This window comes from Drosophila elegans, unplaced genomic scaffold (assembly GCF_018152505.1).
Source record: "Drosophila elegans isolate 14027-0461.03 unplaced genomic scaffold, ASM1815250v1 contig_520, whole genome shotgun sequence".
Classification (NCBI taxonomy): Eukaryota; Metazoa; Arthropoda; class Insecta; order Diptera; family Drosophilidae; genus Drosophila; species Drosophila elegans.
In genome coordinates, this window is record NW_024545903.1 from 928,431 (window position 1) to 953,552 (window position 25,122).

General features: G+C 41.2%; 7 protein-coding genes and 2 non-coding genes across 11 annotated transcripts; 4 read left to right on the forward strand and 5 right to left on the reverse strand.

The window, feature by feature from the left end:
- Positions 1-846: 846 nt before the first annotated feature.
- LOC108135357 (putative gustatory receptor 59b) lies at positions 847-2,012 on the reverse strand. The gene is made up of 2 exons (XM_017256049.1): positions 1,068-2,012; positions 847-1,005 (listed from the first exon to the last, which is right to left on the reverse strand). Exons 1-2 carry the CDS (start codon positions 2,010-2,012, stop codon positions 847-849), a joined length of 1,104 nt encoding a protein of 367 aa, XP_017111538.1.
- A 2,278-nt stretch (positions 2,013-4,290) lies between these two features.
- LOC108135390 lies at positions 4,291-4,754 on the forward strand. Its single transcript, XM_017256089.2, has one exon. It carries the CDS (start codon positions 4,376-4,378, stop codon positions 4,652-4,654), a length of 279 nt encoding a protein of 92 aa, XP_017111578.1. The 5' UTR covers positions 4,291-4,375; the 3' UTR covers positions 4,655-4,754.
- A 1,086-nt stretch (positions 4,755-5,840) lies between these two features.
- LOC108135383 (protein arginine N-methyltransferase 7) lies at positions 5,841-8,197 on the forward strand. Its single transcript, XM_017256077.2, has 3 exons — positions 5,841-7,580; positions 7,635-7,786; positions 7,845-8,197. Exons 1-3 carry the CDS (start codon positions 5,871-5,873, stop codon positions 8,098-8,100), a joined length of 2,118 nt encoding a protein of 705 aa, XP_017111566.1. The 5' UTR covers positions 5,841-5,870; the 3' UTR covers positions 8,101-8,197.
- Positions 8,111-9,905, reverse strand: LOC108135384 (tektin-B1). Its single transcript, XM_017256078.2, has 3 exons — positions 9,588-9,905; positions 8,928-9,359; positions 8,111-8,863 (listed from the first exon to the last, which is right to left on the reverse strand). The coding sequence occupies exons 1-3, from the start codon at positions 9,797-9,799 to the stop codon at positions 8,209-8,211; spliced, it is 1,299 nt and encodes a 432-aa protein (XP_017111567.1). The 5' UTR covers positions 9,800-9,905; the 3' UTR covers positions 8,111-8,208.
- Positions 9,906-10,659: 754 nt separating this feature from the next.
- LOC108135393 (solute carrier family 2, facilitated glucose transporter member 1) lies at positions 10,660-12,631 on the reverse strand. The gene is made up of 6 exons (XM_017256092.1): positions 12,469-12,631; positions 12,302-12,412; positions 11,478-12,236; positions 11,201-11,413; positions 11,039-11,141; positions 10,660-10,983 (listed from the first exon to the last, which is right to left on the reverse strand). Exons 1-6 carry the CDS (start codon positions 12,556-12,558, stop codon positions 10,703-10,705), a joined length of 1,557 nt encoding a protein of 518 aa, XP_017111581.1. The 5' UTR covers positions 12,559-12,631; the 3' UTR covers positions 10,660-10,702.
- Positions 12,632-15,373: 2,742 nt separating this feature from the next.
- Positions 15,374-17,516, forward strand: LOC108135387 (rRNA 2'-O-methyltransferase fibrillarin). Its single transcript, XM_017256084.2, has 3 exons — positions 15,374-15,494; positions 15,613-16,061; positions 16,773-17,516. The coding sequence occupies exons 1-3, from the start codon at positions 15,482-15,484 to the stop codon at positions 17,352-17,354; spliced, it is 1,044 nt and encodes a 347-aa protein (XP_017111573.1). The 5' UTR covers positions 15,374-15,481; the 3' UTR covers positions 17,355-17,516.
- A 440-nt stretch (positions 17,517-17,956) lies between these two features.
- Positions 17,957-18,038, reverse strand: Trnas-uga. The gene has a single exon. It is a non-coding gene; the product is annotated as a tRNA-Ser (tRNA).
- A 523-nt stretch (positions 18,039-18,561) lies between these two features.
- On the forward strand, positions 18,562-18,643 carry Trnas-uga. Its single transcript has one exon. It is a non-coding gene; the product is annotated as a tRNA-Ser (tRNA).
- A 444-nt stretch (positions 18,644-19,087) lies between these two features.
- Positions 19,088-24,489, reverse strand: LOC108135385 (transmembrane protein 53). 3 transcript variants are annotated; one of them, XM_017256079.2, is made up of 5 exons: positions 24,379-24,489; positions 23,871-24,064; positions 23,604-23,785; positions 20,056-20,337; positions 19,088-19,978 (listed from the first exon to the last, which is right to left on the reverse strand). In XM_017256079.2, the coding sequence occupies exons 2-5, from the start codon at positions 23,983-23,985 to the stop codon at positions 19,388-19,390; spliced, it is 1,170 nt and encodes a 389-aa protein (XP_017111568.1). In that variant the 5' UTR covers positions 23,986-24,064; positions 24,379-24,489; the 3' UTR covers positions 19,088-19,387. The 3 variants fall into 3 exon arrangements, with proteins under 3 accessions (XP_017111568.1, XP_017111569.1, XP_017111570.1); XM_017256080.2 differs by lacking the exons at positions 23,604-23,785; positions 23,871-24,064; positions 24,379-24,489 and adding an exon at positions 21,372-21,464; XM_017256081.2 differs by lacking the exons at positions 23,604-23,785; positions 23,871-24,064; positions 24,379-24,489 and adding an exon at positions 20,988-21,078.
- Between the last annotated feature and the right edge of the window lie 633 nt (positions 24,490-25,122).

Sequence of the window (25,122 nt, forward strand, 5' to 3'; positions counted from 1 at the left end):
ACCAGTTTGAAGGCTCAACTGAAGTCATTTACTTTCCCAATAAAGTAAAGTGCTCATCTCGATAGACTGAACTAAAGATGCAGATTACGGGACACAAAATTAACATTAACTTAATTAAACAAGGATTATATTCAAAGGAAGATGGATTCTATTCAAATACCTACCGATAAGCTAGTTAATTATTTCAATTCAGAGAAAACTGTGGCAAGGTTAATATAGAAAGACATTTGTAATAGGAATAGAGGTGTAATACATGGCAAATCCATGTAAAGTCCGCACAACTTCCAATTTAGTTTCAAGCTCGTAGATAATAATAATAATAATAATAGATAATATAAGCTCTCAGTTGTTAATAACGTAGCTGTTAAATCATTTTTTTTTAAATTGCCCTCGGTTTCTTTCTTTTTGAGAATGTAATCGTTTTGGAAAAGAGCCACATAGCGCATCCAGTTTAAGAAGCCCATGAAATATTTAGCATATGGAGAAATTAACTCATCTCTTTAAAAACCGGAAACTATACCATCATCACTTTCTTTAATCCTGAAGGCGATTTTAACGCAGTGAAGACCCGAGTACAAAAGTCCATTGAAAATGTCTGAAAACATAAATTTCTACAAAGCTATAAGCTCGTTTTAGGCGCTGAAAATTCACCCACATCTTTTACCACGACATCTCCAGGTCAAAGTGCAGGTGCACATCAAAAGCCAACATTAAAATGTGTTACAATATGGATTTAATTTGACTTTTATTTGATAATAATAAGAGGGCTTTTACCAACACGAGAAGTATTTATTTTCCGCTTTCATATTGTTTATAAATTATAAATCAAATTGACCTTTGAGCCATTTATTTGTTGCGCATAACCAGATGAAACTGAAGCAGCGTTATGGAATAAACTACAATAGAAGCTACCATTTGCAGCCATCTGTTTCTATTGGCCGGATAGAGTCCACAAACCATCAATTCCAGTCTGGTGCTGCTGTCATAGATTAAGAAAGAACTCAGCTGAAATGTTTAAGCAGACTTTAGGAATGAAGTTTTGAACTGAACACTTTGTAATTATTCACCTCATTAGACATAGTGCCTTTGGAGGCAAAGTACTTAGGTTGGCTTTGATATTCAGTAACCAAATCGCATATATAGTCGTTCATAAAAAAGTCTACGCTTCGAGTCCAATAAAGAAGAGCTCCGTAAAACTTTTCCATGGAAGTGGTTTGGTCATAATTCATGGAGACCGTCCCTATATATCCGTAGATAATGGAGAAAATAAAATAATCGAAACGTGAGGCAAGCATCTGCGGGCCATAGTGCCTATTTATCTCTAGGGCTGTCCGACTTAAGGTTGCATGCAGAGCCCAAAGACTGCGGATTTCTTCAGCTTGTGATTTCGAACCGATGGACTGGTCTGAGATCACCTCTTTAAAGCGCTCATTAACGAAATCAAAGCCTCTGGCAATTTGCCAAAACGAAATAAAATAGAAGTAAGTGACGAGAATCAGGATGCTTAAGAAAAGGTTAACCAGAAATCCAATCCATGCCTCCGACCAAGGCAATTTAAATAGGGATTGGTAAACGATAATTCCCAGGAAATACGACAAACACAAGTAACTCAAGGTAAAGGTTTTCACTAAAAACAATTGACGCAGCTTCGAGTTCAAACGCTTTCCCGTACGCGTCATCTCCCGATTTATTTGTATTATTACGAACTGTAGGTCCATCAGCATGGCGTCCCTAAAGCATCTCGAAATCAGGGTGTACGCAATTACAGCGTAATTGATTGAAAACAGGACGTAGGGAGTTATCCACATGTAGGACGGCAGCCATTGGGCCATTGTCATTAACTGGGCCGATTTCAAAAATCCGATTGGGAGCAAAATCAAGGTGATGGCATTGACAACCACGGCGTATGTCTGCGTAATCCTTGTTTGCCTGAATCCTCCTTCAATCGTAAGGTATGAGGTCATGCCCATGATAAAGCCGTATGTGTTTAAAATCTGAACTATCAACCTCATTGTCGTTTTCCCGAATGAACTGCCTTCTAAGAGATTCGAGCAGGAACTAAGGCCGAAGAATCTTCTTTTGGGTCGTATGTCATTAGGGAAAGCGTTGTTGCGCTGGCCGATCGAAATCAACGGTAATTGCAATAGCAGTGGCGTCTCCATATCATTTAATTAGTTGAAAATATCTGTAACCCTTTTCAGACCAATTCGTACACATTACGTAGGAGCACAAAATGGTTAAAGCTTTTTTATTTAAAGCATAGAAAGTTAAATTAAATTTGTATATGTAATACAACAATCTAAAATAAATTTTTTTGGTTGGATAATGTCCTTTGATAACTAGGTTTTTCGAAGCACTGATATCTCGATGTCAATTCAGATTTAAAATCGTTAAGAATTTATTCTGGAACACTGTCTAGTAAATCATGTAAAGATTCAATTGACAGTAAAAATTTCTAAATTAAATATACACTATTGTATTAAAACTATTTTTTTTGAAGTTTATTAAGTTATATCATCAAACGCTCAACATCAACAGAAACTGAAGCATTAATATGGAGTGGCAAATAATAAATCCCATCATTCCAAGCCATTGATTTTTGTTGGCCGGATAGAGTCCAAATACCTTCAAATTGAGCCTGGTGCTGCTCTCATAGATCAAATACGCACTTAGCTGTAATTGTAACCAATAATTTAGGACAAATTCATATTATCTAGGCACTCAACTACCTCCTGGGTCATGATTCCTTCGATAGTTTGGTGTTTCGGATGGCACTGATGACGGGAGGTTAAATCACATATGAAATCATTGAGAAAGAAGTCCCAAGTTCGAAACAGATACATTAAAGTCGCATGCCATTTAAAAAGATTCATTCCTTGATGCAGGTAAATCATACCTACGTAAGCATAGATAATGCTGAATATAACGTAATCGATGCGCGAGGCCAGCATCTGGACTCCATATACCCTGTTTATTCTGTTAGCCATCCGGTTAAGAGTCCAATGAAGAGACCACAATCCATGAACGTCCCCCGAGTTTTTTTGTGTATAAAATCCTGCTCTTATCGTGATGAGCTCGTTTATTTCTTGATTAACAAAATCAAAGCCTCTGACGATTTGCCAGAATGAGGTGAAGTAAAAGTATGTTGTGGCGTTTAGGATGCTGTAGCCAATGCTAACTAAAAGCGATTCAAAATATCCCGATTTTATAAAGAAAAGTGTTCCCACGGAGCCAAGGCACAAATATGCGAGTGTAAAAGATTTCATATACAGCTGACTTTTCAGCTTAAAGTTTGTTTTCTTTCCAGCTCGCTTCATTTCTCGGCTTAATTGATTGGCTAACACTTGTAAATCCAGAAACATACTGTCCCGATAGCAACGCGTGGTTAGAATATACACTATAACCGCATAGTTTACCGAATAAAGTATAAATGGAGTTATAAACATAATTTCCGGTAGCCAGGTTTGCAACATCATTCCCTTTGCTATGCCCCAAAGAACTGGTGGCAGTATGGCAATGATAAATATATTCATTGCTAGGGCATACGCCTGAGTTAGTTTCGTTTGCTGGAATTGCCCATTAACCACTCGATAGGACGTCATGCCAACAAGCAGAGCGTATCCGTGGTACAACTCTACCACTTTCTCCATTTTCCTGCCTCTGAGGAACCGCATTCCAAGAGAGACTAACCTAAACTAACCGCTGCAGTTTTCACTTCTATAGGTTGTGTGGGAAATGTGTAATCTATCGCCAAATATCAAATGTGCACTTGTCAATTACGAACGTTTGCTCATTAAAACTATCTTTCTTAGAATTTCAATACCGATAAAATGTATGTACATATATATGAAGTAGATGAAATTTTTACATTTTTATTCTGATCTATTGTCCGTTAAAAAAGTGAAAGTTTAGTTTAATTCAATACTAAAAAACATAACCTATATATTTCATTTTATAGTCTATGGTTTTATTTTTAAACAAATTTAAAATTCAAGTAACAATAGTTTAGTTTTTATGAAAACTTTTTGGGCGTATGAAATAAATGTCTGGCATGGTTTTACAGTTAACTCAGCCGGTAGACCTCTTAAAATGTACCTTTTTCTGTGTAATAACACACGCAAAGACATGTTTGCAAAGGCTTGAAAATTTCTTTAATTGCTGTTTAATCAAAACTCCACAAAAACAACAGGATTACATTTATGGCTTTGTTTACATGGGTACCCCTTTTTGATTTTTCGGCCCCATCTCAGGTACTTGCTAAGATGATCCATTAAATTAGGGCTTTAATCTTACCTGACTTGTGTATAAATAGATGGGTCAACGGGACCTTTAAATCATTCGCAACCGACAGTGCAAGAAGTCAGCACACGCCAATATGGAAGGTCCTCTATCTCTGTTTCTCCAAGTCGATCCCGCCTGTCTGATCCTCATTGTCCTGGGATTCTCTCTGGTGGAGTACATGTTCAACAATTCGACTGTTCCTAAGGAAGATTTCGCAGGCAATCCTCAAAGTTATAAAGTTGTCATCAGGAAAAGCAAAAGGTGCGAAAGTGAGACTCCTTTGGCCAGAAATTGTGGATTGAGACACCTGCAACTGCGTCATCGTGCAAAAATGTTGTCCGGCGTCAAACGGCGGCTTGATCAGCAGTTCTAATGTAAAATACATATTGTTTGACATATACGCATATGCAATTAGCACTAAGATGTGATGTTTTAATAAAACTATACAAAAACGCAGCAAAAATAAACGCGGCTTTTTTGGCGCATTAAACTGAAATTATCGATTTATGGTGGGCTTTCCGATATATTGTCATGGAAGCAAAGAGCTGCCAGATGGCAAGGTTTTCTGCTAGAGTGGCAACCATTCCGTCAATCTAACTTGTTTCTCGCCAGATTTAGCTTTAATATCAATGATGGAAACTGATGTGGATATTCGATATATTTTTTATAGTAAATGATTTCTCTTATAGCCTGATTCCATTGCCGCATTAGTGGACTTTTTAAATGTGCCTGATTCCATTGGCGCATTAGCATTTAGTTAATGCTACTCCGACATGTGAGTGGCACGAACAGCTGATCTGGGCTTGTTTACTTTTGAATTTTGGCAAATCCAAAAGAAATTAATTAAAATTAATGAACATGAGTGAGTTTACTAAACTCTGTAATGCTCAGCAGGACATTCATATTGCGACCGAGACATTTGCCAACTTGAACGACAAAGAAGAGAAGCTGATTGCGTTGTTATGACGGGTTTGCAATGAAGGCCACCACAGTTTCTAAAAAAGGCAAGGATCCCCGTATATGTGGGAGTAATTTTATTCCAGAGATCCAGCAGTAATGCATTGTGGTACTGCGAGCAGAATTTGCAGCGTGCGCTCTAGGTTTCAGTCATTTTTATACGGAATAGATTTTATATTAAAAAAAAATCAAAAATTGCGCCAACCTTGCTTATAAAAAACAGCTGTTGTAGTGGTGGCACGAACAAAATATCGTTAAACATCGGTATTTTCCAGTATTTTTTCTGAAAACTTTCGGGGCGAATGGTTTTTAATCGCATTTAAAAATCGCATTTATTTTAAATGCGGCATTTAGCCTTATGGGATTCCCTGTGTAAATAAATGCGCATTTGGCTAAATGCGTTTTAATGCGGCAATGGAATCAGGCTATTACTCATTTAGCCGTTATAAGAATTTTAAGTATTTTTAAAGATATTTTGCATTATTTTCAATTGGTTTTATTTACAAATAAGCACAACCAGATTTTTTTTAGCTATAGCTTTTAGCAATTTTTAGCTGATTTGGTCAATTTAGCATCTCTATTCAACATCGTATTGACATCACTGTGGGAGATATTTATTTTGCCGGTTTTTTATGTTGAGGAATTGGTTAAAGTCACGCTTGCTGGCCCCACGTACAATGTCCTGCTTTTCGCAAGTGATAAACCCGATAACGGGCGAGAACTCCTGGCAGGAGCGCGGAGATGACTACGATTACCACCTGGAGGTGGCCAACGCGGGTTTCGGCGATATGCTGCACGACTGGGAGCGCAATCAGAAGTACTTCGCAGCTCTAAAGAAGACCATCGGCGGAATGCGTGCGGCGGGCAGAGAGGTGCACGTCCTGGACATCGGCACCGGTACAGGGATCCTCTCCATGATGGCCCTGGAGGCGGGTGCGGATTCGGTGACCGCCTGCGAGGCATTCCTGCCCATGGCCAACTGTGCGGAGAAGATCCTGGCCGCCAATGGAGTTGGCGACAAGGTGCGTCTCATTCGAAAGCGGTCCACTGACATCCAAGTGGGCGGTGATATGCCGCAAAAGGCCAATCTACTGGTGGCCGAGCTGCTGGACACGGAACTGATAGGAGAGGGCGCCATCGGAATCTACAACCATGCCCATGCCGAGCTGCTCACCGAGGATGCTCTCTGTATTCCCGCTCGCGCCAGATGCTACGCCCAGGTGGCCCAATCCCCGCTAGCTGCGCAGTGGAACAGCCTGAAAACCCTGGCCAACTTGGACGGTGAACCTCTGCTGCAGCCGCCAGAACAGCTCAAAGGCTGCCAAGGAGAGGCCGGTCTGCACGACGTCCAGTTGTCGCAGCTGCCCAGCTCCGCCTTCCGTCCACTCACCGATCCCGTGGAGATCTTCCAGTTCGATTTTCAGCGCAAACAGGAACGTGAGAAGCAGCGGCAGCAACTGCTAAAACTGCAGTCTAAGCAACCTGGTGCCGCTGAGCTGGTCTTCTACTGGTGGGATATCCAGCTGGATGATGGTGGGGAGATACTGCTCAGCTGTGCCCCTTACTGGGCGCATCCCGAACTCAAAGAGCTGGCAGCCGAGAAGGGAAAGGATCACCCGCTACCCAATGTGGTGCCCTGGCGGGATCATTGGATGCAGGCCATCTACTACATACCTAAGCCCTTGCAACTGCTCGAGGCAGGTAAGACCTTCCACCTGAGTTGCCATCACGACGAGTACTCCCTTTGGTTCGATGCTCGCGAAGAGGCGCCCACGAAAAGTGTGAGCCGTCATACCTGCTCCTGTGACCTGCATATGACCTACTCGCGCAGCAGGATTGGCCAGATTAACCAGGCCCCTCGAAACAAACGCTACCTGCGGTACCTGGAGGAGTACATTGAGGCGGGGAAATCAAATGTATTGGTCCTGGGAAACGGCTGTCTGCTGGGCCTGGCGAGTTCTGCTCTGGGAGCTGCCTCTGTGCAACTCCACGAACCACATCGCTTCTCTCGCAGATTGCTTGAGTCGATTGTACAGCACAACAAGCTAAAGAACGTGCAGTTTGTTGAAAAAGTGGAGGAACTTGAAAACTCCCAGCTGGCTGCCCTAACTCACATCTTCGCGGAGCCCTACTTCCTTAATGCGATCCTGCCGTGGGACAACTTTTACTTTGGCACCTTGCTCATGAAAATCAAGGACAGGCTGCCGGAGAGCGTGCAGATTTCGCCATGTTCGGCGAAGATTTATGCCCTGCCAATGGAGTTTCTGGACCTGCACAAGATACGAGCCCCCGTTGGCAGCTGCGAGGGTTTCGATCTGCGTTTGTTTGATCAAATGGTTGAGGTATGTCAGTATTTATGATTTTATCGAATCGAATAATAATGTTTTCCATCACAGAGATCTGCAGAGCAGGCAGTGTCCCTGGTGGAGGCCCAGCCTCTATGGGAATACCCCTGCCGCGCGCTTTCTGAACCCCAGGAAGTGCTCAATGTGGAGTTTAGCAACTTTAGTAACGAGCATAGCCTGAAAGGAAGCATAGAACTGAAGCAGTGAGTAAAATCTAGAAACAAATACTGGACACAATAACAATCTCCGTCGTTTTCACAGTCCCGGAACCTGCAATGGAGTGGCTTTATGGGTGGACTGGCAATTGGTAGATGACAGCAGTCCCAAATCCACTGTGAGCAGTGGTCCCAGTGAACCCGTCATTCCCGGTGCCTTTGTTAAGTGGGACATGTTCGTGCGACAGGGAGTGCACTTTCCGAGGAAAAGCAAAGAAGCCGTCACCCATGTCGAGTGGAGCACGGATTTCAAACCACTGCTGGGTGAACTGAATTTCAGTTTTAGCCAGAAGAAGCTTTAACACACTGTTGTTGGAATTTTAGCATTTATTCACAAAAATTTTGGACAAAACTTCAACGAGCAACGTCAGGGTAAATGCATTGAATGATTGGAGGTTTTTAAAAGCTGTCTAATCTTTGGGAATCTCGTTCTCCATGCGTGTGAGCGTGATGTTTCTGTCCGTCTGAGAGGAGCTGGTCCCTTTCGAGCCGAACTCTCCTCCTCTGAGCCGCATACGAAGATCCAGAGCCCTGATGTCCGTCATCAGTGAGTGTTGCTTGTTCTCCAGATCCACGTCGATCCGCTTGCCGTGCTCCTCCAGCAGATTGAAGTTGGTCTTGCTCTCGTCGATCTTGACCTGCAGTCGGCGTCGGATCTCGCGCAGTTTCTCCACCTCCAGGCAGAGCATGTCGTGTGCCTGGTCCATGCACAGCTCCATTCCCGATCTCTGGGCCCGGTTCTCCAGGCGCGTTTCAGCCAGTTTGAGGGCATCGGTCTTGTCGCGTAATGCATTCTCCGAGGTGCGGATCTCGCACACTGCCTTCTCCATTTCTTCCTTCATCTTGAGCTGCTGCCATTCCATTTCGTTTCTGGCCCGCTGCGTCTCGAAAATCCGCTTGCGTATGGTGTGCTCCGCCCGCTCCTGCTGCGATTGAAGCATATTGCGCGCCTTCTCGCGGCACACGAACAAAGCCTCCCGGATGGCGTACGTATCGGCAAGCTCATTCTCCGCCAGCAGCTTTATGTTCTTCACGTTCTCCAGCCAAGTCTCGTAGGAGCAGGAACTAAAAGAGTGATTTATTTTATAATAATATTAAAAAGCCCTTAACGAAGTCACTTATAACTTACTTCTTAGGATTCCTGGTGGGATCCGGCTTGTAGGAGATATTCGCCGAGTTGCGATCGAGAGCCAACTGGGAGTTGTCTAGCTGCACCGCCTCCACTTTAAATTCGATTTCCAGGCCGATCTTGAAGCGCACCTCCTCCAGCCGATTCAGTTTTTCCCAGGCCTTCTGGCAGCGATCAGCCAGCAACCTCTGGTTGTTCTCCAATACAACCAGTTCGTTCTTGATCTCCGTATCGGCCTCGTCGTAGGTGATCTCCGAACCAAGACGACCATCCCTCATGGTAAGGCATTCGGCTATAACGGATATTGGACCCGCCAGTGCCTCCAGCTCCCGTTCCGTGGCATTCTTCTCGTCCTGCAGCAATAATATTTCGCGCTCAATCCTCTCGAAGGACTTTGAGATTATATCCCTCCAGCGATTTAATTCTGAGATACTGGTATTAAAGAAAAATTTCAGTTAGTTTTGGCACATTTAAATTTATTCAGCCTCTTTAATAGTTTAATAAAAGCTTTAATAAATACAAATAAATCCATCTCAAAATCACACTTGATTGAATGAATCTTTTAAAAATGATTTGCCGAAAATTATACTTACTTGTATTTAGTATTATTTAATACTTTGATTAAGCAAAAAGATTGTGTTGTGACAATTATAGGCTTACCGATCGGTCAAAGCTTCATTAGTCTCGTAGTTGGCCCAGTTGCCTTCGATCCTTGTCTCGTTCCTCAGCGATCTGGATGAATGGCGGATGGCGAATGCGTCTGATCTACGGGCATCCGCCACATTGCGCATCTGGTTCACCCGGGCGTACCAGTCCGTCAGCGAGATGTGCTGAAGCGGCTTCTCCATCGTTACCACCGAATGGAAGGCCATCGTGTATGTTTTAAAGTTTTCAAGAAAACAATAGGATTTATTCTTAAACAATTTCAGAAAACGTATGCTCTCAACTGGAACTCTCAAAGTGGACTGAAATAGTTGTCTGAGACATCGATTACTAATGGTTGTTTGGTCAACGAACACTAGATCTCCAAGGCGTTTGGGTCATTGTCAAGGACAACGGACCGTAATTCGTTTGTTGAGGTTCGAGAATACTTAAATGTGTACATAGTTACATAAGTAATATTATTACTCCGAGAATTTTTCAGATTTTATCTCTTTGCGGGTAAATAGTATAAAGCTATGTAATTAAAATTAGATCGATTTTTATGCCTGTGCATAAAATGAGACGTTAACGAAAGTTTTAGCTTTTAAATTGACAGACAAACAGACCGACGGATTTCGACTGTCCTCTTAATGCTGATTAAAAATGTATGAATTTTATACATCCAAATATAATACCCTCTAAAAGAATATAATAAACCACAAGAAAAATAGTGGTAAACTAGTAAAATAATTATAAACAAGTTAAAGGGGACAGACCTTGTCTGGATTAGCTCTTTGTGCAGATTGCTTCTCTCATTGACTTTATTATATCCCACACTCTAGAGTTATCTCTGCCAGTAAACCTCGTTTATAAAATTATAAACAATATAAAGAATTTACTAACATTTAATTTTAGCTTAAAAAGTTCTTTGCAATGTGGGAGGGTAGGTCGATATAACACATAAAAAAAAAACTATAAATTTATTACTTAAGAAATAGTCCCTCATTTTCTATGTTTGTTCTGCTCATTAAGGTGTCAGTGCAGTCCACCTAACCTTGAGTTTTTATTAAATTTCCTCTAGAAAACTATCTCTGTCCACCCAGATGGTAGTTTGGTTATTTATTGAACTCGGTCTACGAATGGTTCGCCATTCGATTGTTAAGCAACACGTTTGATTTAAAGCCTGAGGCGACAAGTGGAGCCACCTCGAAAGGCTCGCGACCGCGTGTCTCCGGCAAGTATCGTTTTGTCAGGACAAAAAGCAGTAGACAGTTGACCGAAAACGGCAGGAAGACCAAGGCACCCCAGAGGTTCTGAAACGTCGGGAAGGTCATGCCAATGACAAAGTTGCACAGCCAGTATACAACGCTTCCCAGTGACATGGCGGCAGGACGGGAAGCAAGTTCAAACAGCTCTGTAAAGTGAAAAAAGGGTCGATTAAACCGCGATTAATAGACAGACCAACGCACCTGCTCCGATGAAGAAGGGTATGGGTCCCAGGCCAAACTGAAAGAAGAATATGTACAGGAAGATGCAGCCAATGCAACCCATGGCAAACCAGCTAAAGCTCTCCTAAAAAGGGAAGAGGTTAATTTTCTGCCTCTTGAATAAGTTGCACCTTTGCTACTCACAATGAAGTAGAGCATCATGGCAAACAAGAACAGGAAGATCGCGCTGAAAAAGGTGGAGAAAAGCATTAGTGGTCGCCGGTTAACTCGTTCCAGCAACACGGGACCCAGCATCGAGGTGGCCAGATTGAGGGACCCCGCACCCAGATTGGCCCACTCCGACGCCTGGACGGACAGACCCGCCTTGCGAAAGATGGACACCGAGTAGTAGAAGATCTGTAGGCAAAGACGGGATTTGAAATGACTCGCTGGAAAGTTAAGAGGGTGACCAAATACGCACTGCATTTATGCCCGATAGCTGCTGGCCACCCAGAAAAGCACAGACGATGATCAGGGGTAGGCGCAATTTAGGGTCGCGCAGCACCTCCACCAATCCACTTGTCGCCACCTTGGAAGCAGCCTCCATTTCCATTTCGTCGATCTCTGCCTGCAGAGCGGAACTCTCCGACGTGTAGCCCCTCAGCAACTGCAGCTGGTGGCGGGCCTCCTCTTTGCGCCCCTTGACGACATATAGCCACTTGGGACTCTCGGGATACCACCTGAAGGGGGCGTAACACGCCACCACCAGGAGGCCGTACAAGGCCAGTCCGAAGTGCCAGCTCTCGGGACCTCCGAGCACCGAGCGTAGACTGGAAACCTGCGCCACAACCACTCCGAGGGTCAGACCCATCGGACAGAGCGGAGCCAATGTGCTGCGCTGCGAGAGAGCCGATATCTCGCTGTGCCACATGGGCATGAAGGCCGTGAGGAGACCACCCGCAAGTCCAACCAGCAAGCGACCCAACAGCAGGAGCTCCACGGAGCCCAAGGGTCGACAGGCGTAAAAAGAAATGGCGCCCAACGTCAGGAGGATGCCACAGATGTTGAAGCAGCCGCGACGTCCGAAACGGTTGGCCATAGTGGCGCCCGTCACAGAACCAATGGCGCCTCCCACTAGGAATATGGAAACGAGGGCCGACCACAGGAGCTCTAGGCTTGACTCGCCCAGGTACAGATCGTAGCGGGCAATAAGCGTTTCGTTGCACCAGGAGCGCATGAGCTGAGGGTATGATTGGGGCTTCCTGAGGAACTTAAGTGCCGCTGGCGGAATCGGAGGGTACTCACCTCAGCGGGACTGTTCATCACACCCGTGCAGTATCCCACTGGAACGGCCGCTCCAAGCGAGGATCCGATTGCCGCCCATTTGAGGGACCACGTCCACTGGGGCTGCTCCTCCTGGAAACATTGACTAATGAGATATTTTTCAGAACATAAACATTCGAAGTCCTTACCTGATGCTCTTTTCTGTGTCCCATTAGTGGCGCCTCTTGAAGACTCAATGATTGGTCATGAAGCGAAACGTCCCCTTTTGGCTTTTCCATTGCGCAGCTGATGGATGAAACGAATCTTATGGAACTTTTGTTGACGAAACGTTGCCGAGAAACGGATCGTCGTGGATCGTATTTCATTCTTATATAGCATCATTTCTACAAAGATTAAGAATCACGTTTGTCAAACGTAAAGATAACCGTCATCTAAAGCCGCTAAGGTCATGGCAAAACATGCCTATAATGAAAAATGGTATTGCTTGTGGACTGTTAGGACGATTTGGTCAAATCATCCTCACGAAGTTTCCTAAATGGAAATAAACGGAGCGTTATTTGCATTATCTAATCAATGTCACGACGATGATACATGGTGTTTAACACACCCCAGTTTCGTATCACAGAAGCCGCTATAAACCCTGTTTATACTTATCTCAAATTTTATGCCGTAATTTGGATTAGTTAGAGGTGTGATACACGTGCAGTAGTACAATAAGGAAAGCTGTAATGGACAGGCTGACCGACATTCATTTTTCTTATCTATATGAACGTCAATGGTAGTATCTGGGATTTTTGAACATCATCCGTATCTTGGAGCTGCATAATTGTTATCCATACCAAAGAAAGCTCCATTATAATTAAAATTGGCCCTCACACATTGTTATTAAAGAAGCGGTATTGTTTTATTGGTAAGGTTTTAAGACTTAAGCACATGAAAAAAAACGATTAGTAAAATTTTGTAATGACTGCTTTTGTACAATGAGCACCTATGACAGCTGAAGGCAGTGTTATTCTCAAGCCGTATCCTGATCTTAGGATCAGAATTTTTACTTTGTATAGATTTCTGGTTTCAGTATGAACCTAAGGGCAGAATAAGTATTTTGACATCCGTATCTGTTTTCCGATCTCTGAATCCCGATCCCAGATCCGTATCCTGATCCCCAGAATTCTAGAAACCGACTCGCAGTTTCAAAAAATCGATTTTCTTAAAAATTATAAAAAAATAAAGCAATTAATTTACCTATAAACGCGTTTTCCCAAAAGAAGCGTTTTTTAGCTGCTGAGTAAGACTTTTTGTCAAAGAACTAGTCCGATTTTAATAATTTTTTTTTGCAATTGTTCACAAAACAAACCGCTATGTTAGGCCAAGTACGATTATCGATTTTTCTTAATATTTAATTTTTAACTTATTATTGCATAACTCTTGCTAAATGGAAAATAAAAAAAATCTCGGGAAAACATAGTCGACGTAACAACGAATCTAAAGAATACAATTTTTCTGATTTCTGATCAACCCACTCGCCAAACTACTACTGCAATTTTTACATGTGTTATAAAAAACACTTTCCAGGGCTCTGGAAAATTTTTTTTGAATTTTAAAAACAAAATTTACAAGTCAAAACATGTAAATTTATTTTAAAAAATAACCAGAGGCATAGTCGCAAGAGAAGGGGGGGTCGGAGGTTACCTCTCCCCCAGGCAGCAATTTAAAGGTTCAGATAACCATTTAACCAATAACCCAAAGTATTAAAATAAAACAAAAGCAGGAAAAATTATTTCTAAAAGAGTTTGATAGAGTTAAAGACCCTGTTCAAAAAATTCTGCATACGCAACAGTGACTTTTGATAAATGGTGGGAACCATCCATCAAAAATCACAACCGTTTCGCTTGTATGGGCTCTGTGGGACTGGGCTATTGACTATATGCATTTTAATTCGCCAATGGAATCAGGCTATTAAAAATGTACTTTTTGATGTTATGTACGAGTATAGCCCGGAACTAAACATTCTGTTTAAGAATGTTATAAATATAATCTTAATTCATTAAAAAAAATGTTTTTTGTACAAAATTCAAATATTTTGTGTAACTTAATAATTTTTTTATAAAGATCGAAAAGAATCGATGCACAGAATGTAGAAAAAAAAAAATATATGGACCACAAAATGAAGTGCATGTCGGGAAATTTAAAGTGGAAAACGGTCACATGTTTAACTTTAGTCAGCCGTCTTTAAAAAAGCTAAAAAAGCAGTCTACCAAGTCATATTAAGGGTATTCTCCGAATACCCTTAATATGAATTCAATTATTCACCAAAACAACATGATCACTGATCATTGATGAACTAGTTAAGTTCGTTCTGCTGAACGCTTATGATACATTAAGCATTCATTAATTAATTATTGTTTGCTTTATTTGTTTTTTATTTTTGTTTTGTTTACATTCTGATCATTCTGTTTATTCTTATCGATATTTATTCCATCGATATAGGCTATCAGATAGGTATCATGTTGCGTCCTTATTTGACGCTGCTTTTTGCTGATCATGATAGAAGAATTTGTGCATTATGATCAGTGATCATTCGCGCTCATCAGAACTATTGTAAGAAATCCATCAGTGATCATGTTGTTTTACTGAATACGCCCCATTATATATTTTTGCTCGTATGCCCCGACTTGGGACTCCCAAGCGCCCCATTGGAAATGCACATATACCATTTATTTCGATACTTTTTTAAATAATCTCATATTAAACCAGACAAATGGCTATAACTTAACGAATAAATGAATAGTGCTTATCAATTAATACCAAAATATTTTTTAAAGAATTTATAACTTCAAATAATATATATATTATTTCTAACTTAAACATCTTTTTCTTTTACTTTCAGTTCGTAATATTTAAATGATTTTAATTGTGGTTATATACTAATGCAATTGGCTTATTTTTATTAAACATCGGTGTACCTTCTAACCGCTGTTTTTCTCCATGGTTTTAGACTCCGCCAACCGTTTATTAAAGTCTTAAACCTTTTATGATAGGTTTTTCTTGGTATTTTTAGCCAATAATTTTCGGTATTTCAACGCGGTCACACTGCCACACACACGTGTTTTTCTTTTCAAGCGTTTTGGTTGCCGCGTGTTAACGGGTCCAATCACATTTTGTTAAAAGTTGTATTAAAAAGTGCAAGTACAGCACCTTAAAATGGGCAAACCAGGTACGCAAAACATGCCTTTATTGAGCCTAATTAAAGCAGGCGAAAAATCTACGGTTTATTTAGCCTAACTTAACCTCTTAGTGGGTGCATATTTAAATTTGATTAATTTCTCTTGCAGGATTTAGTCCACGCGGTGGTGGCGGCGGCGAAGGAAGAGGAGGAGGTGGTGGCTTCCGTGGGCGTGGCGGCGGCGGAGGTGGCGGTGGAGGATTTGGAGGTGGCGGCCGTGGTCGCGGCGGCGGCGGAGATCGTGGAGGTCGCGGAGGATTTGGTGGCCGTGGCGGCGGACGTGGTGGTGGCGATCGCGGAGGCGGTGGCCGTGGTGGCTTCGGAGGACGAGGAGGTGGCGGCGGCCGCGGTGGCTTCGGTGGACGAGGAGGAGGCGGTGGTCGTGGCGGCGGCGGACGTGGAGGTGGCGCCGGCGGCTTCAAGGCCGGCAAAACGGTCACCATTGAGGCCCATCGTCACGAGGGCGTGTTCATTGCCCGCGGCAAGGAGGATGCCCTGGTCACCAGGAACTTTGTCCCCGGATCCGAGGTTTACGGCGAGAAGCGCATCTCCGTCGAGGTTAGTCTTCCATCCCTCAACCTTTGCTCTAATCCCGTTCCCCAGCTGATGATGAGGTTGTGCAGGGGTACAGAACATGGCACCATGTGGCCATGAGCATCCTTGGCGGCCACCTGTGGCTGTGTGCACTCCAGGTGCACGTGAAGCAGTCGCGGGTGCTCCAGGGCCTGCTTAGAACAATGCACAACTGAGGCGCTGTCTATTCCAAAACAATCCAAACCCAAACAAATCCACCATTTTGAAAAGTGATTTTCAGATAGTTTCAAGCTCTTTATCTTCGAAATACCACATGTTTATTTACCATTTTTATTTTTTTTTTTTCAACTTATCTTACATTTTTTAAATTTTCACAAAACAGTATTTCCATTACATTATTTTAAAATCGCGTTACAAAATATGGTTGCCAATTGTTTATTTTAGTAAATTTCGACTTCACTTATCGAGCGAGAGTTAGTCAAGTCTATAATATTTTATTCAAACAAAATTAATTATTTGACTTGTTTGATCAATTAAATGAAGCTATCTAGAAATATAAAAATTGTAATTATTTTAGTAAATATAAACCGCTTTTTCAAAAAAAAAAACAGATTCCTAGAAAATCCCAGTGAATTTTGTTCCCTCCTATCATATCCCAGCTACTTTTCAAACTATTTATTTATTATTAAAACCAACTTAGCAAAACTTGTAATCACCTTTTAAATTTCCTTTCAGACCAATGGTGAGAAGATTGAGTACCGTGTGTGGAATCCCTTCCGCTCCAAGCTGGCTGCTGCCGTCCTGGGTGGAGTTGAGCAGATCCACATGCCGCCAGGCTCCAAGGTTCTGTACTTGGGCGCCGCTTCCGGAACGACAGTTTCCCATGTGTCGGATGTGGTTGGACCCGAGGGTCTGGTCTACGCCGTGGAGTTCTCACACCGATCCGGTCGCGATCTGATCAACGTGGCCAAGAAGCGCACCAACATCATACCGATCATTGAGGACGCTCGCCATCCACACAAGTACCGCATGCTGGTTGGCATGGTGGACACCATTTTCGCCGATGTTGCCCAGCCAGATCAGGGTCGTATTGTGGCGCTAAATGCCCAGCACTTCCTGAAGAACGGTGGCCACTTTGTCATCTCGATCAAGGCCTCCTGCATTGACTCTACGGCGCAGCCGGAAGCGGTATTCGCTGCCGAGGTGAAGAAGATGCAGGCGGACAAGCTGAAGCCGCAGGAGCAGCTCACGCTGGAGCCCTATGAACGAGACCACGCCGTCGTTGTCGGCGTCTACCGACCACCGCCCAAGCAGTAAGCAGCTGTCTTCTGCCGGTTCTAGTTTTAAGGCTATTGTACTAATACAGACGTGTTGTATTAAGTTTCTTTTTAAATATAAAACCATAGTTTTAAAGATAAATCAAAATGCAAACTATTTTTGTAGCAGACGTACAAAATATACACAGAAACCAAAAGAAAATGTGAGACTTGGCGGAGGTCCTATTTTAACAAAGGTTTTCTATGAGAGCGAATCATAGGTTTGTATAAAAGCTAAACTACTTGTTTTCAAATCAGAAATAGCGAGTTTAATTGTACTACCTCTGTGGATACAATTGAAGCGGTTTCCAATAAAATTGATCACTCTTTTCTACTTCACCGATCTTCCTTTATAATGTCTAACAGTTACCAAAAAAAGTGTTAAATATAACTTTTCAATTTTTGTTAAAACAGTTTATAACAAAAACTTTTAAATAATATTATAGCTTAAGACTGGATTTAATAAGCACAAGTTTTTCCAAACATCACAGAAAATAAATGTACCAATGAAACATATTATAAACAAATTGAAAAGTAAACATTTGTATGATTAGCAACTCCATAACAAAAACATATAAAAAATATAAAAGAAAAAATAATTCCCGCTGCGGACAGGATTCGAACCTGTGCGGGTAGAACCCAATGGATTTCAAGTCCATCTCCTTAACCACTCGGACACCGCAGCTGTGCCATCGCTGTGCCGAAGTTCCAACTTGGTATGAATCGGAGATTTCAGCACTGCTTCCAACCCCTTCCGGCCTACTGTACCAATATTTTGCCAGGGATGGAATATGATTTATTTAGACTCAAACCCAGAACGCTTCTGGGATAGTGTCTTGGCTAATAATATTCTTTACCGAAATTAAACTAACGTGCGAGTTCCGGTATCGTAGCTGTGTGGTCTAATGTGAAAAGAAAATTCGAATTAATAAATTAAATTACTTTTTGGTAAAAAATAATATTTTTTTACTTTTATATTAAAAAATACGTTTTCGAATTGAATTGACATCTCCATTAATTTTGTTTACAACAAAAAGGCTGAAAATACATTTAACCAGATATTTAATATGTGTTAATTTAAAAGCTTACCATCTTCATGGTTATGTGCCATAATTGCAAATAATGTTAAAAGATGGTTACTGCCATTTTCATTGCAAAAACACCTTCATCAGAATGGTGACATAACAAATAGCCAAACTTTCGATAAGGCTGCGGTGTCCGAGTGGTTAAGGAGATGGACTTGAAATCCATTGGGTTCTACCCGCACAGGTTCAAGTCCTGTCCGCAGCGATTTGTGGTTGAACAATTTTTTTTTAATTTTTAATTACTATTTAGCCGTTTTGCAAGCATACTTGGAATATAAAAAATGTCAAAGCAGACATATTTTATTTCTCAGTGGTTAGAACATGTAAATAGGCTTAGCTTAGGGTGCTTAAACATTCTACCGCGCAAAAGGGGCGGTTGCAAAAAAAACCTAAAAATTGTATTCATTTAAAAAACGTGGTTTAATTGTGCGGAAATATTACTAGGTGATAATTGTTATGTGATTCTGGTCGTTTTTGTAGCAGCGTGTGATTTTGTCGTTCAATTTCAGCAACAAGATCGCATGCAAACGGACGGACACGCTTATATTTATTCTAAGGATGTATTAACATAAATTATGGTCTTAATAAAACATCTTTCTGTAGTTTAAATCCTGTCCGAAGCGATGTGATTGAGAGACTAAAAAATATATATCATTTAAATTACTTTATTTAGCCGTTTTGCAGCGATCTCGCAATATAACAATATAGAGCATTTTTCTCAGTGTTGATAGAGTACGACATTAAGCTTAGCCTAGGATTTCCCATTTGCGGGCGCTTGAAGATTCTGCCTTGCGAGAGACACACAGATCATAATCATTACAAGAGGACACTGGTTTTAATTTTTCTCGTTAAACTTTAGGTCTTAGCAACTAGGGTAAAATCGTAATCGCGTTGATTTTTGAATAAATGTATATCACCGAATTCGACAGCGGCTCCGCCAAGGAGACGCCTACAACTTGGCGCGCTTGGGCACGCCGATGGCCTCCAGGACACCACAAGTCTCCAAGTGATTGAAAAGCGTCTGCAGATACTCATCGCGATGCTTCACGTAGTGGGCCGCATGCTGGGATCGCTCCCAGCGCTTAAAAGTCACCTTGATGTCCGCCCGCTCCCAGTTCTCGCGCACCGCCTGATTGGAGGATGGCGGACCAATGGGATCGTTGTCCGACACAAAGAACAACGCCGGGGCCTTGAGCAGTGTGGAGTGGAACATCTGGCTGGATCGCATATAGTGAATGGTGGCCTGGTTATGGAATGTCTTCAGGTGGTACAGCGTATAGTTGCGCAGGGCGCTCTGCATGCGCTCGTTTCTGGGGAAAATCGATTTGGGCACACCCACTGGGATCTCGGTGATGTCGGCGGCGCTGTCCCACACCTGGCACACGAAACGCTCCAAGATGCTGCCGTAGCGATCCATGTCGCGTGACATCTGCAGCATGATCTCGCCCAATTGGTAGGCGCCCACAGAGAAACCATGCATCACGATCGGCTCATACGACTTGTTGTTCTCCAGAAATCGCAGAGTCTCAGCGGCCACCACCTGATCAGTGATAAAAATGGAAACATTAGTTTACTATCGGCTGCTTCCACTTTATCGAATTATAATTAATTTTATACCTGGGTTCCTTTGACCGGCCAAAGCAACTGCCAGGGCGTAATGTGGACCACCACCACATCGAACCCCATATCCGTGTAAATCTGGGCGTACTTCTTAAGGTGCTTTTGCTTGGCCATCAGCCAGGCCATCATGAGGACCAGTGGGTTGCCAGTTGGCTTCTTGAAGGCCAGCGTCTTGGGATCCACCTCGACTTGTGTCTTGTTGTTGGTGTACAGGGTCATATTCTTGGTAATGTCCTGCGAGGATATATACCGGCGATTCTTCGACGGTGCCATGGCGCTCTGTGTAAAAGACAATTCGCTATCAATCTTAGTTAGGCACAGCTGATATGAGTGATTAGTGACAGAAAGTGAAACTTTAAGAACAGAACAAATAATTCAAGCGCTGTAGACACATTATAAAATTGTCATGGTATATATGCATACTATTTTAACTATCTCCGCCGGGAATTTAATGGGCTCTTTTAATATACGACCAACCGGCTGCACCTGTTTTATTGATCGACCTAATCGCACTAGAAACTAAAGTTTGGATAGGTCCAGTCGCTAGCTGTATCGCTGGCTGATAAGATTTGAAGGTTTGAGTGCTTAAAATGGTCTGATCGGTTAGAGTTTGACTGTAGATTAATTGGGGCACATAAATCCATGCAAATTATTGGAAATATTAGATATAGCTGTGACTATATGTGACTATCCTCGGCAACAGCTGCGGACCTTGAAAAAGTCGCTGAGCACGTGATAAAAATCAGCTGTTCCTGATAAAATTACTTCAACTGTGCGTGCGTTTTTTTCCCATTTGTATGGATCGTAAGTGCCACTGAGTAAGATATTGAATTACAGAATTTAACACCGTAATGGAAGACAGATCTAGCTGCAAAGTGTACACAGTGTTAGACTGCTCAATAAAATTTAGTGCCACCGTTGTATTTTACCGTTTCGTTTCCGTATAAAATTTTTAAGTACCAAATTATCAGAAATTGCTCTAAGCAAACGACCAATTAGCTCAATGGAAAAAGACGAAATGAAGGCAGTGCAAAGGTGTTAGCTTCTTTTCCTATATTCTAGCAAGGCTAATCTGACTGATAGCATTCTGGCTTCGAAGATAGCCCTGCCAAGTCTAACGATAAGCAGTAGCAATTTAGATTAGTGCCGGACAGACGGAATCATTTGGTGACCGAATAGTTCCCACATAAATTCTTTATGCCAAAAAAAGTCAGATCAAATAATTTAAGCTCTGAGTGAATGAGAGAGGCTGGAGAAAACTTTCACTTTAGCTTGACATTAAGAACTTGAGCCGAAAGTTCACGGCCACTCACACATTTCGCGCGATGATAGATTTTCAGTAGTATAATGGCCAAAATGACCAGCAATGTTATCTCAATGAGGAAGTCCATGTTGAAGATAAAACTAAGCAGGTGCAACGACTTTGACTTACTGACTGATCCAATAAAATATAGCATATACCCAGCGATATATAGCATATACCTGAATAGTGGAACGATCGTGGATAGTTGAGCGGAATTGAGTCGAGCTTACATTCCCCATGGAAAATAGTTATTTCAGTTGATGTGTGTGTATATTGAGGAATATGTTTTTTCTACTCTTTGCTGCATGGGTTTAAATTACATTGCGGCACTGGAAGCCAGAGACCCCTTTCGGAAAAGTAAACATGAAGTCTCGACTAGGAGATACCATTTAAAAATTAGATTCACTACCTTAACAAAATTTTTCTGCGGTCTAATATGTAAATTGTGTCAAAAAGAACCTGCCATTTAGTCGTCTAAATATGTTATAATGTATTAGAATTATAACATTTAGTTTATATAGAGATCTAAGAACCCATAATACCCTTGCACACAATAAGTTCTAGGTAAATTCAACTTGCTGCCTGAAAATAAACAGAGAACACGAATGTTTGGCGGCTCGGGCGAAAGCTTGTCATTGGGCGCCATTATGATTTGAATCATTGAAAAAGCTATGCCACCGCTCAATTGAGCTTGCTCAATGCGAGGGTGGTTCCAAAAATACGACAATACCGAATTACCGTTGCAGTTCAGTGGAATTCGTTATCGGTGACTTCACTTTCTGTAATGCATATGTATATATGCTCAATAATTAGCTGGTTGGTTCATGCGGTTAATGAGCCTTTACTAATTGCAGGTCATTGGTAAACAATAATTAAAAAAAACATGTTAAAAGTCATATAAATATATATAAAGTAAGCAAGGCTTATCTGTACAAATCACCATAGAAGAGGAGAGGTTGCGAGAGATAGAGAGCCAAAATTATTTGCCGGGTACAAAGTGCAGGGAATACAATTTTCTCAAGCATGCAAACTTAAAAATGCACAATATCAAGAGCTAAATGAAATAAATACGCTATGGTTCCAATCACAGATCAACAGATGTCAAAGAAAACAAAGAAGACTCTGACAATAAACACCCTTCTATGAATGATATTTAATTTGTAGACCGAACTATAGCCAATTTGGTCTAAGTTTCAAAACTAGCTAACTCATGTCATAAAGACACTTCATAAAAGTATTTTTTTTTACTTCTACATGTTTTTCGATCGGTTATAATATACTGCTATAGTAGATTACACTATCAAAAAAAGAAAGATTAAAAATCCTAGCTCTTGAATAGTTTAAAACAATTTTTAAGTTCACTTTGTAGCCACCTGGCGAATGATTTATTATTGTCCTCGTCATGGACTTCTATATTTAATCTCAAGTCGATCTTGGACACTTGTTCTTATCTTATCTATAGGTAGTCATTCTGTCAAATATGTGGCTATTAGAAATCCTTTAACCGAAGAGCGGGTACAAGTAATTTTTCAGAATTTACAAACTGAAGTTTTTACACACTTGAACCTTGCACTATAAAATCTTCACTTTACTCTCTTAATGAACACAATGACATTGAAGATAATGCAAATTTTAGCTACTTATATGCCGAGGCTTGCATTATCTATATATTTTTGATTTTAATTTTTCTGTATAAATAAAACATATATAAAGTCAAAAGTTAATAGAGATAAAAAGGTGTAATAGGTAAATCATAACAACCCTGTAATTTAGAATTTTTAACTGTAGAATTGAAGTAGCAAAAAGCATTTTACTTTAAAATAATGTGTGGTGATTCCTGCTGTACAAATAATTCAGTTAATTTTGGATGTATGGTGAAGAGTAAGCAATGTGACATATAAATGGGTTCCTAGATAGTGACTCAAGCTCTAAATTAAGGGATTCTTCTTTAGCGATCTTTATAATACTGAATAAAAATGATTGTTTTTTGTTTGGGCGGACTGACGTGTCCAAAACTGGATCCTATCTCTTTAAAGCTTATTCCCAGCCATCAGATAGATTTGTTTAAAGGATTGTGGAGGAAAGCTAAATATCTCCAAAGTATCTCAATTAACGAAAGGGAAAGATTATTCTCAAAAGTTACAGTTCAAAATATAGTCTTAATCTTCACTTCTGTTGATCGTAAACTGAACCTGCCTCCTGGAAACCCAAAAAGACGGATTATTTTGGGATTAAAGCTTACATTCGGAACCGGCTGCTGCTGCTGCTGCTGATGGCCTGTCTGCAGGCTTGAGAAGTTCCGGATCAGAGGGGGCTGGATCTGGCGGATCGGGGGGCTCTTCAGCAGTCCCTGGGTTTGACAGCCCCCGAAAAAGCTGTCCGCGTAGACATTCTCGTACGGCACGGCTGCCCGGCTATTTTGTGCTATTTGGTCGCGGGGAATGGAATGTGCAATGCAGAAAAACGATTATAAATAAACGGGAGCGGGACGAAATCGGGGAGCAATTACCACCAAAGGACAGGCCCACGGCTAGAGTTGCGGCTGTTCGTCCGGCGAAGGGCAGGCTCATCGATTTTCTCGCCGCCGTTGCGTAAAATGCAGTACGAAAAAAGTGCGCAGCCATGGCGGAAAATTACACGGAAATTGCAGAACGGGGACTACTTTCTCAGCGATTACTTTCACAAAAGCGCTTTGGCCACAGACTGAAAAATTATTTGCAATGGTTTTTCTCATTTGCGTTCTGCACACACACACACACCCGCGCTTACACGCACGGGACACTCACACCAACACAGGCCAATGCACACAAATTGCACTTTGTACCCACTGCAGACGAGTCTCAATTTTTATTATTAAATTGATAAATTGAGATTCAGGTTCTAATTTGTCTCCCTTGCCTGTGCGTGTGACTGCGGGTGTGTGTGTGTGTGTGTGTGCGTGAGTGCGGGGTGTGTCTGTGTGGATATTGATGATTTTTTAATTGGTAACGAACTAAATCGATCGCCGTAACACTTACGCTAACGTCGTACTCCCGAGTTTCGATTTGTTTGCTAAATAATTTCAATTCCGCCCCCGACCACAAACCGCAAACAGACCGTTTGATTGTCTCTATGGCGACGAAAAATAATTTCTGCCAGTCGGTATTTATTCACCCGTTTTGGTATTTTTCAACAGTGAAAGAAATTTGTATGTGATTTTGTTAACGTTTTTTTTTCTTCTTTTTGGAGCAATGTTAATGATTTTATTGCTACACATTTATTTGTTAACAGTAGTTGTAGAATGTATTTTACTTCTTGTTTGTGTACATTTTAAGACATATTAAAAGAGTTTTTAAATATAAATATGTAATATGTAAAATAAATAAATAAAAAACAAAAGGCTGCAATTAGATTTTGTAATTTACCAAACAAAAAAAAATTATTTTGTGTATTCTTAAAACTAATAAGAAAATAAAAAAACTTGATCTTCTAGGTATATTGACTGACATATAGACCAAGATCTATTGGTTTGATTACAATAAAATTACAATTATTAGCTTAAAAATTTATATAAGTTACCATAACGTAAGTCTCTTGTGTAAATAAATATATAATACTTAAATAAATAAAAACAAACAGGAGTGTAAAAGGGTTTTTGATTTAATTTCTATTGAAAACCAATTATTAACTGAAGAATCACATAAAATGAAATCTTAATAAAACTTCCCGAGAGAAACTTCTATTTTAAGTGCACTATTTTTTTTTAAACAAATGTATGAAAC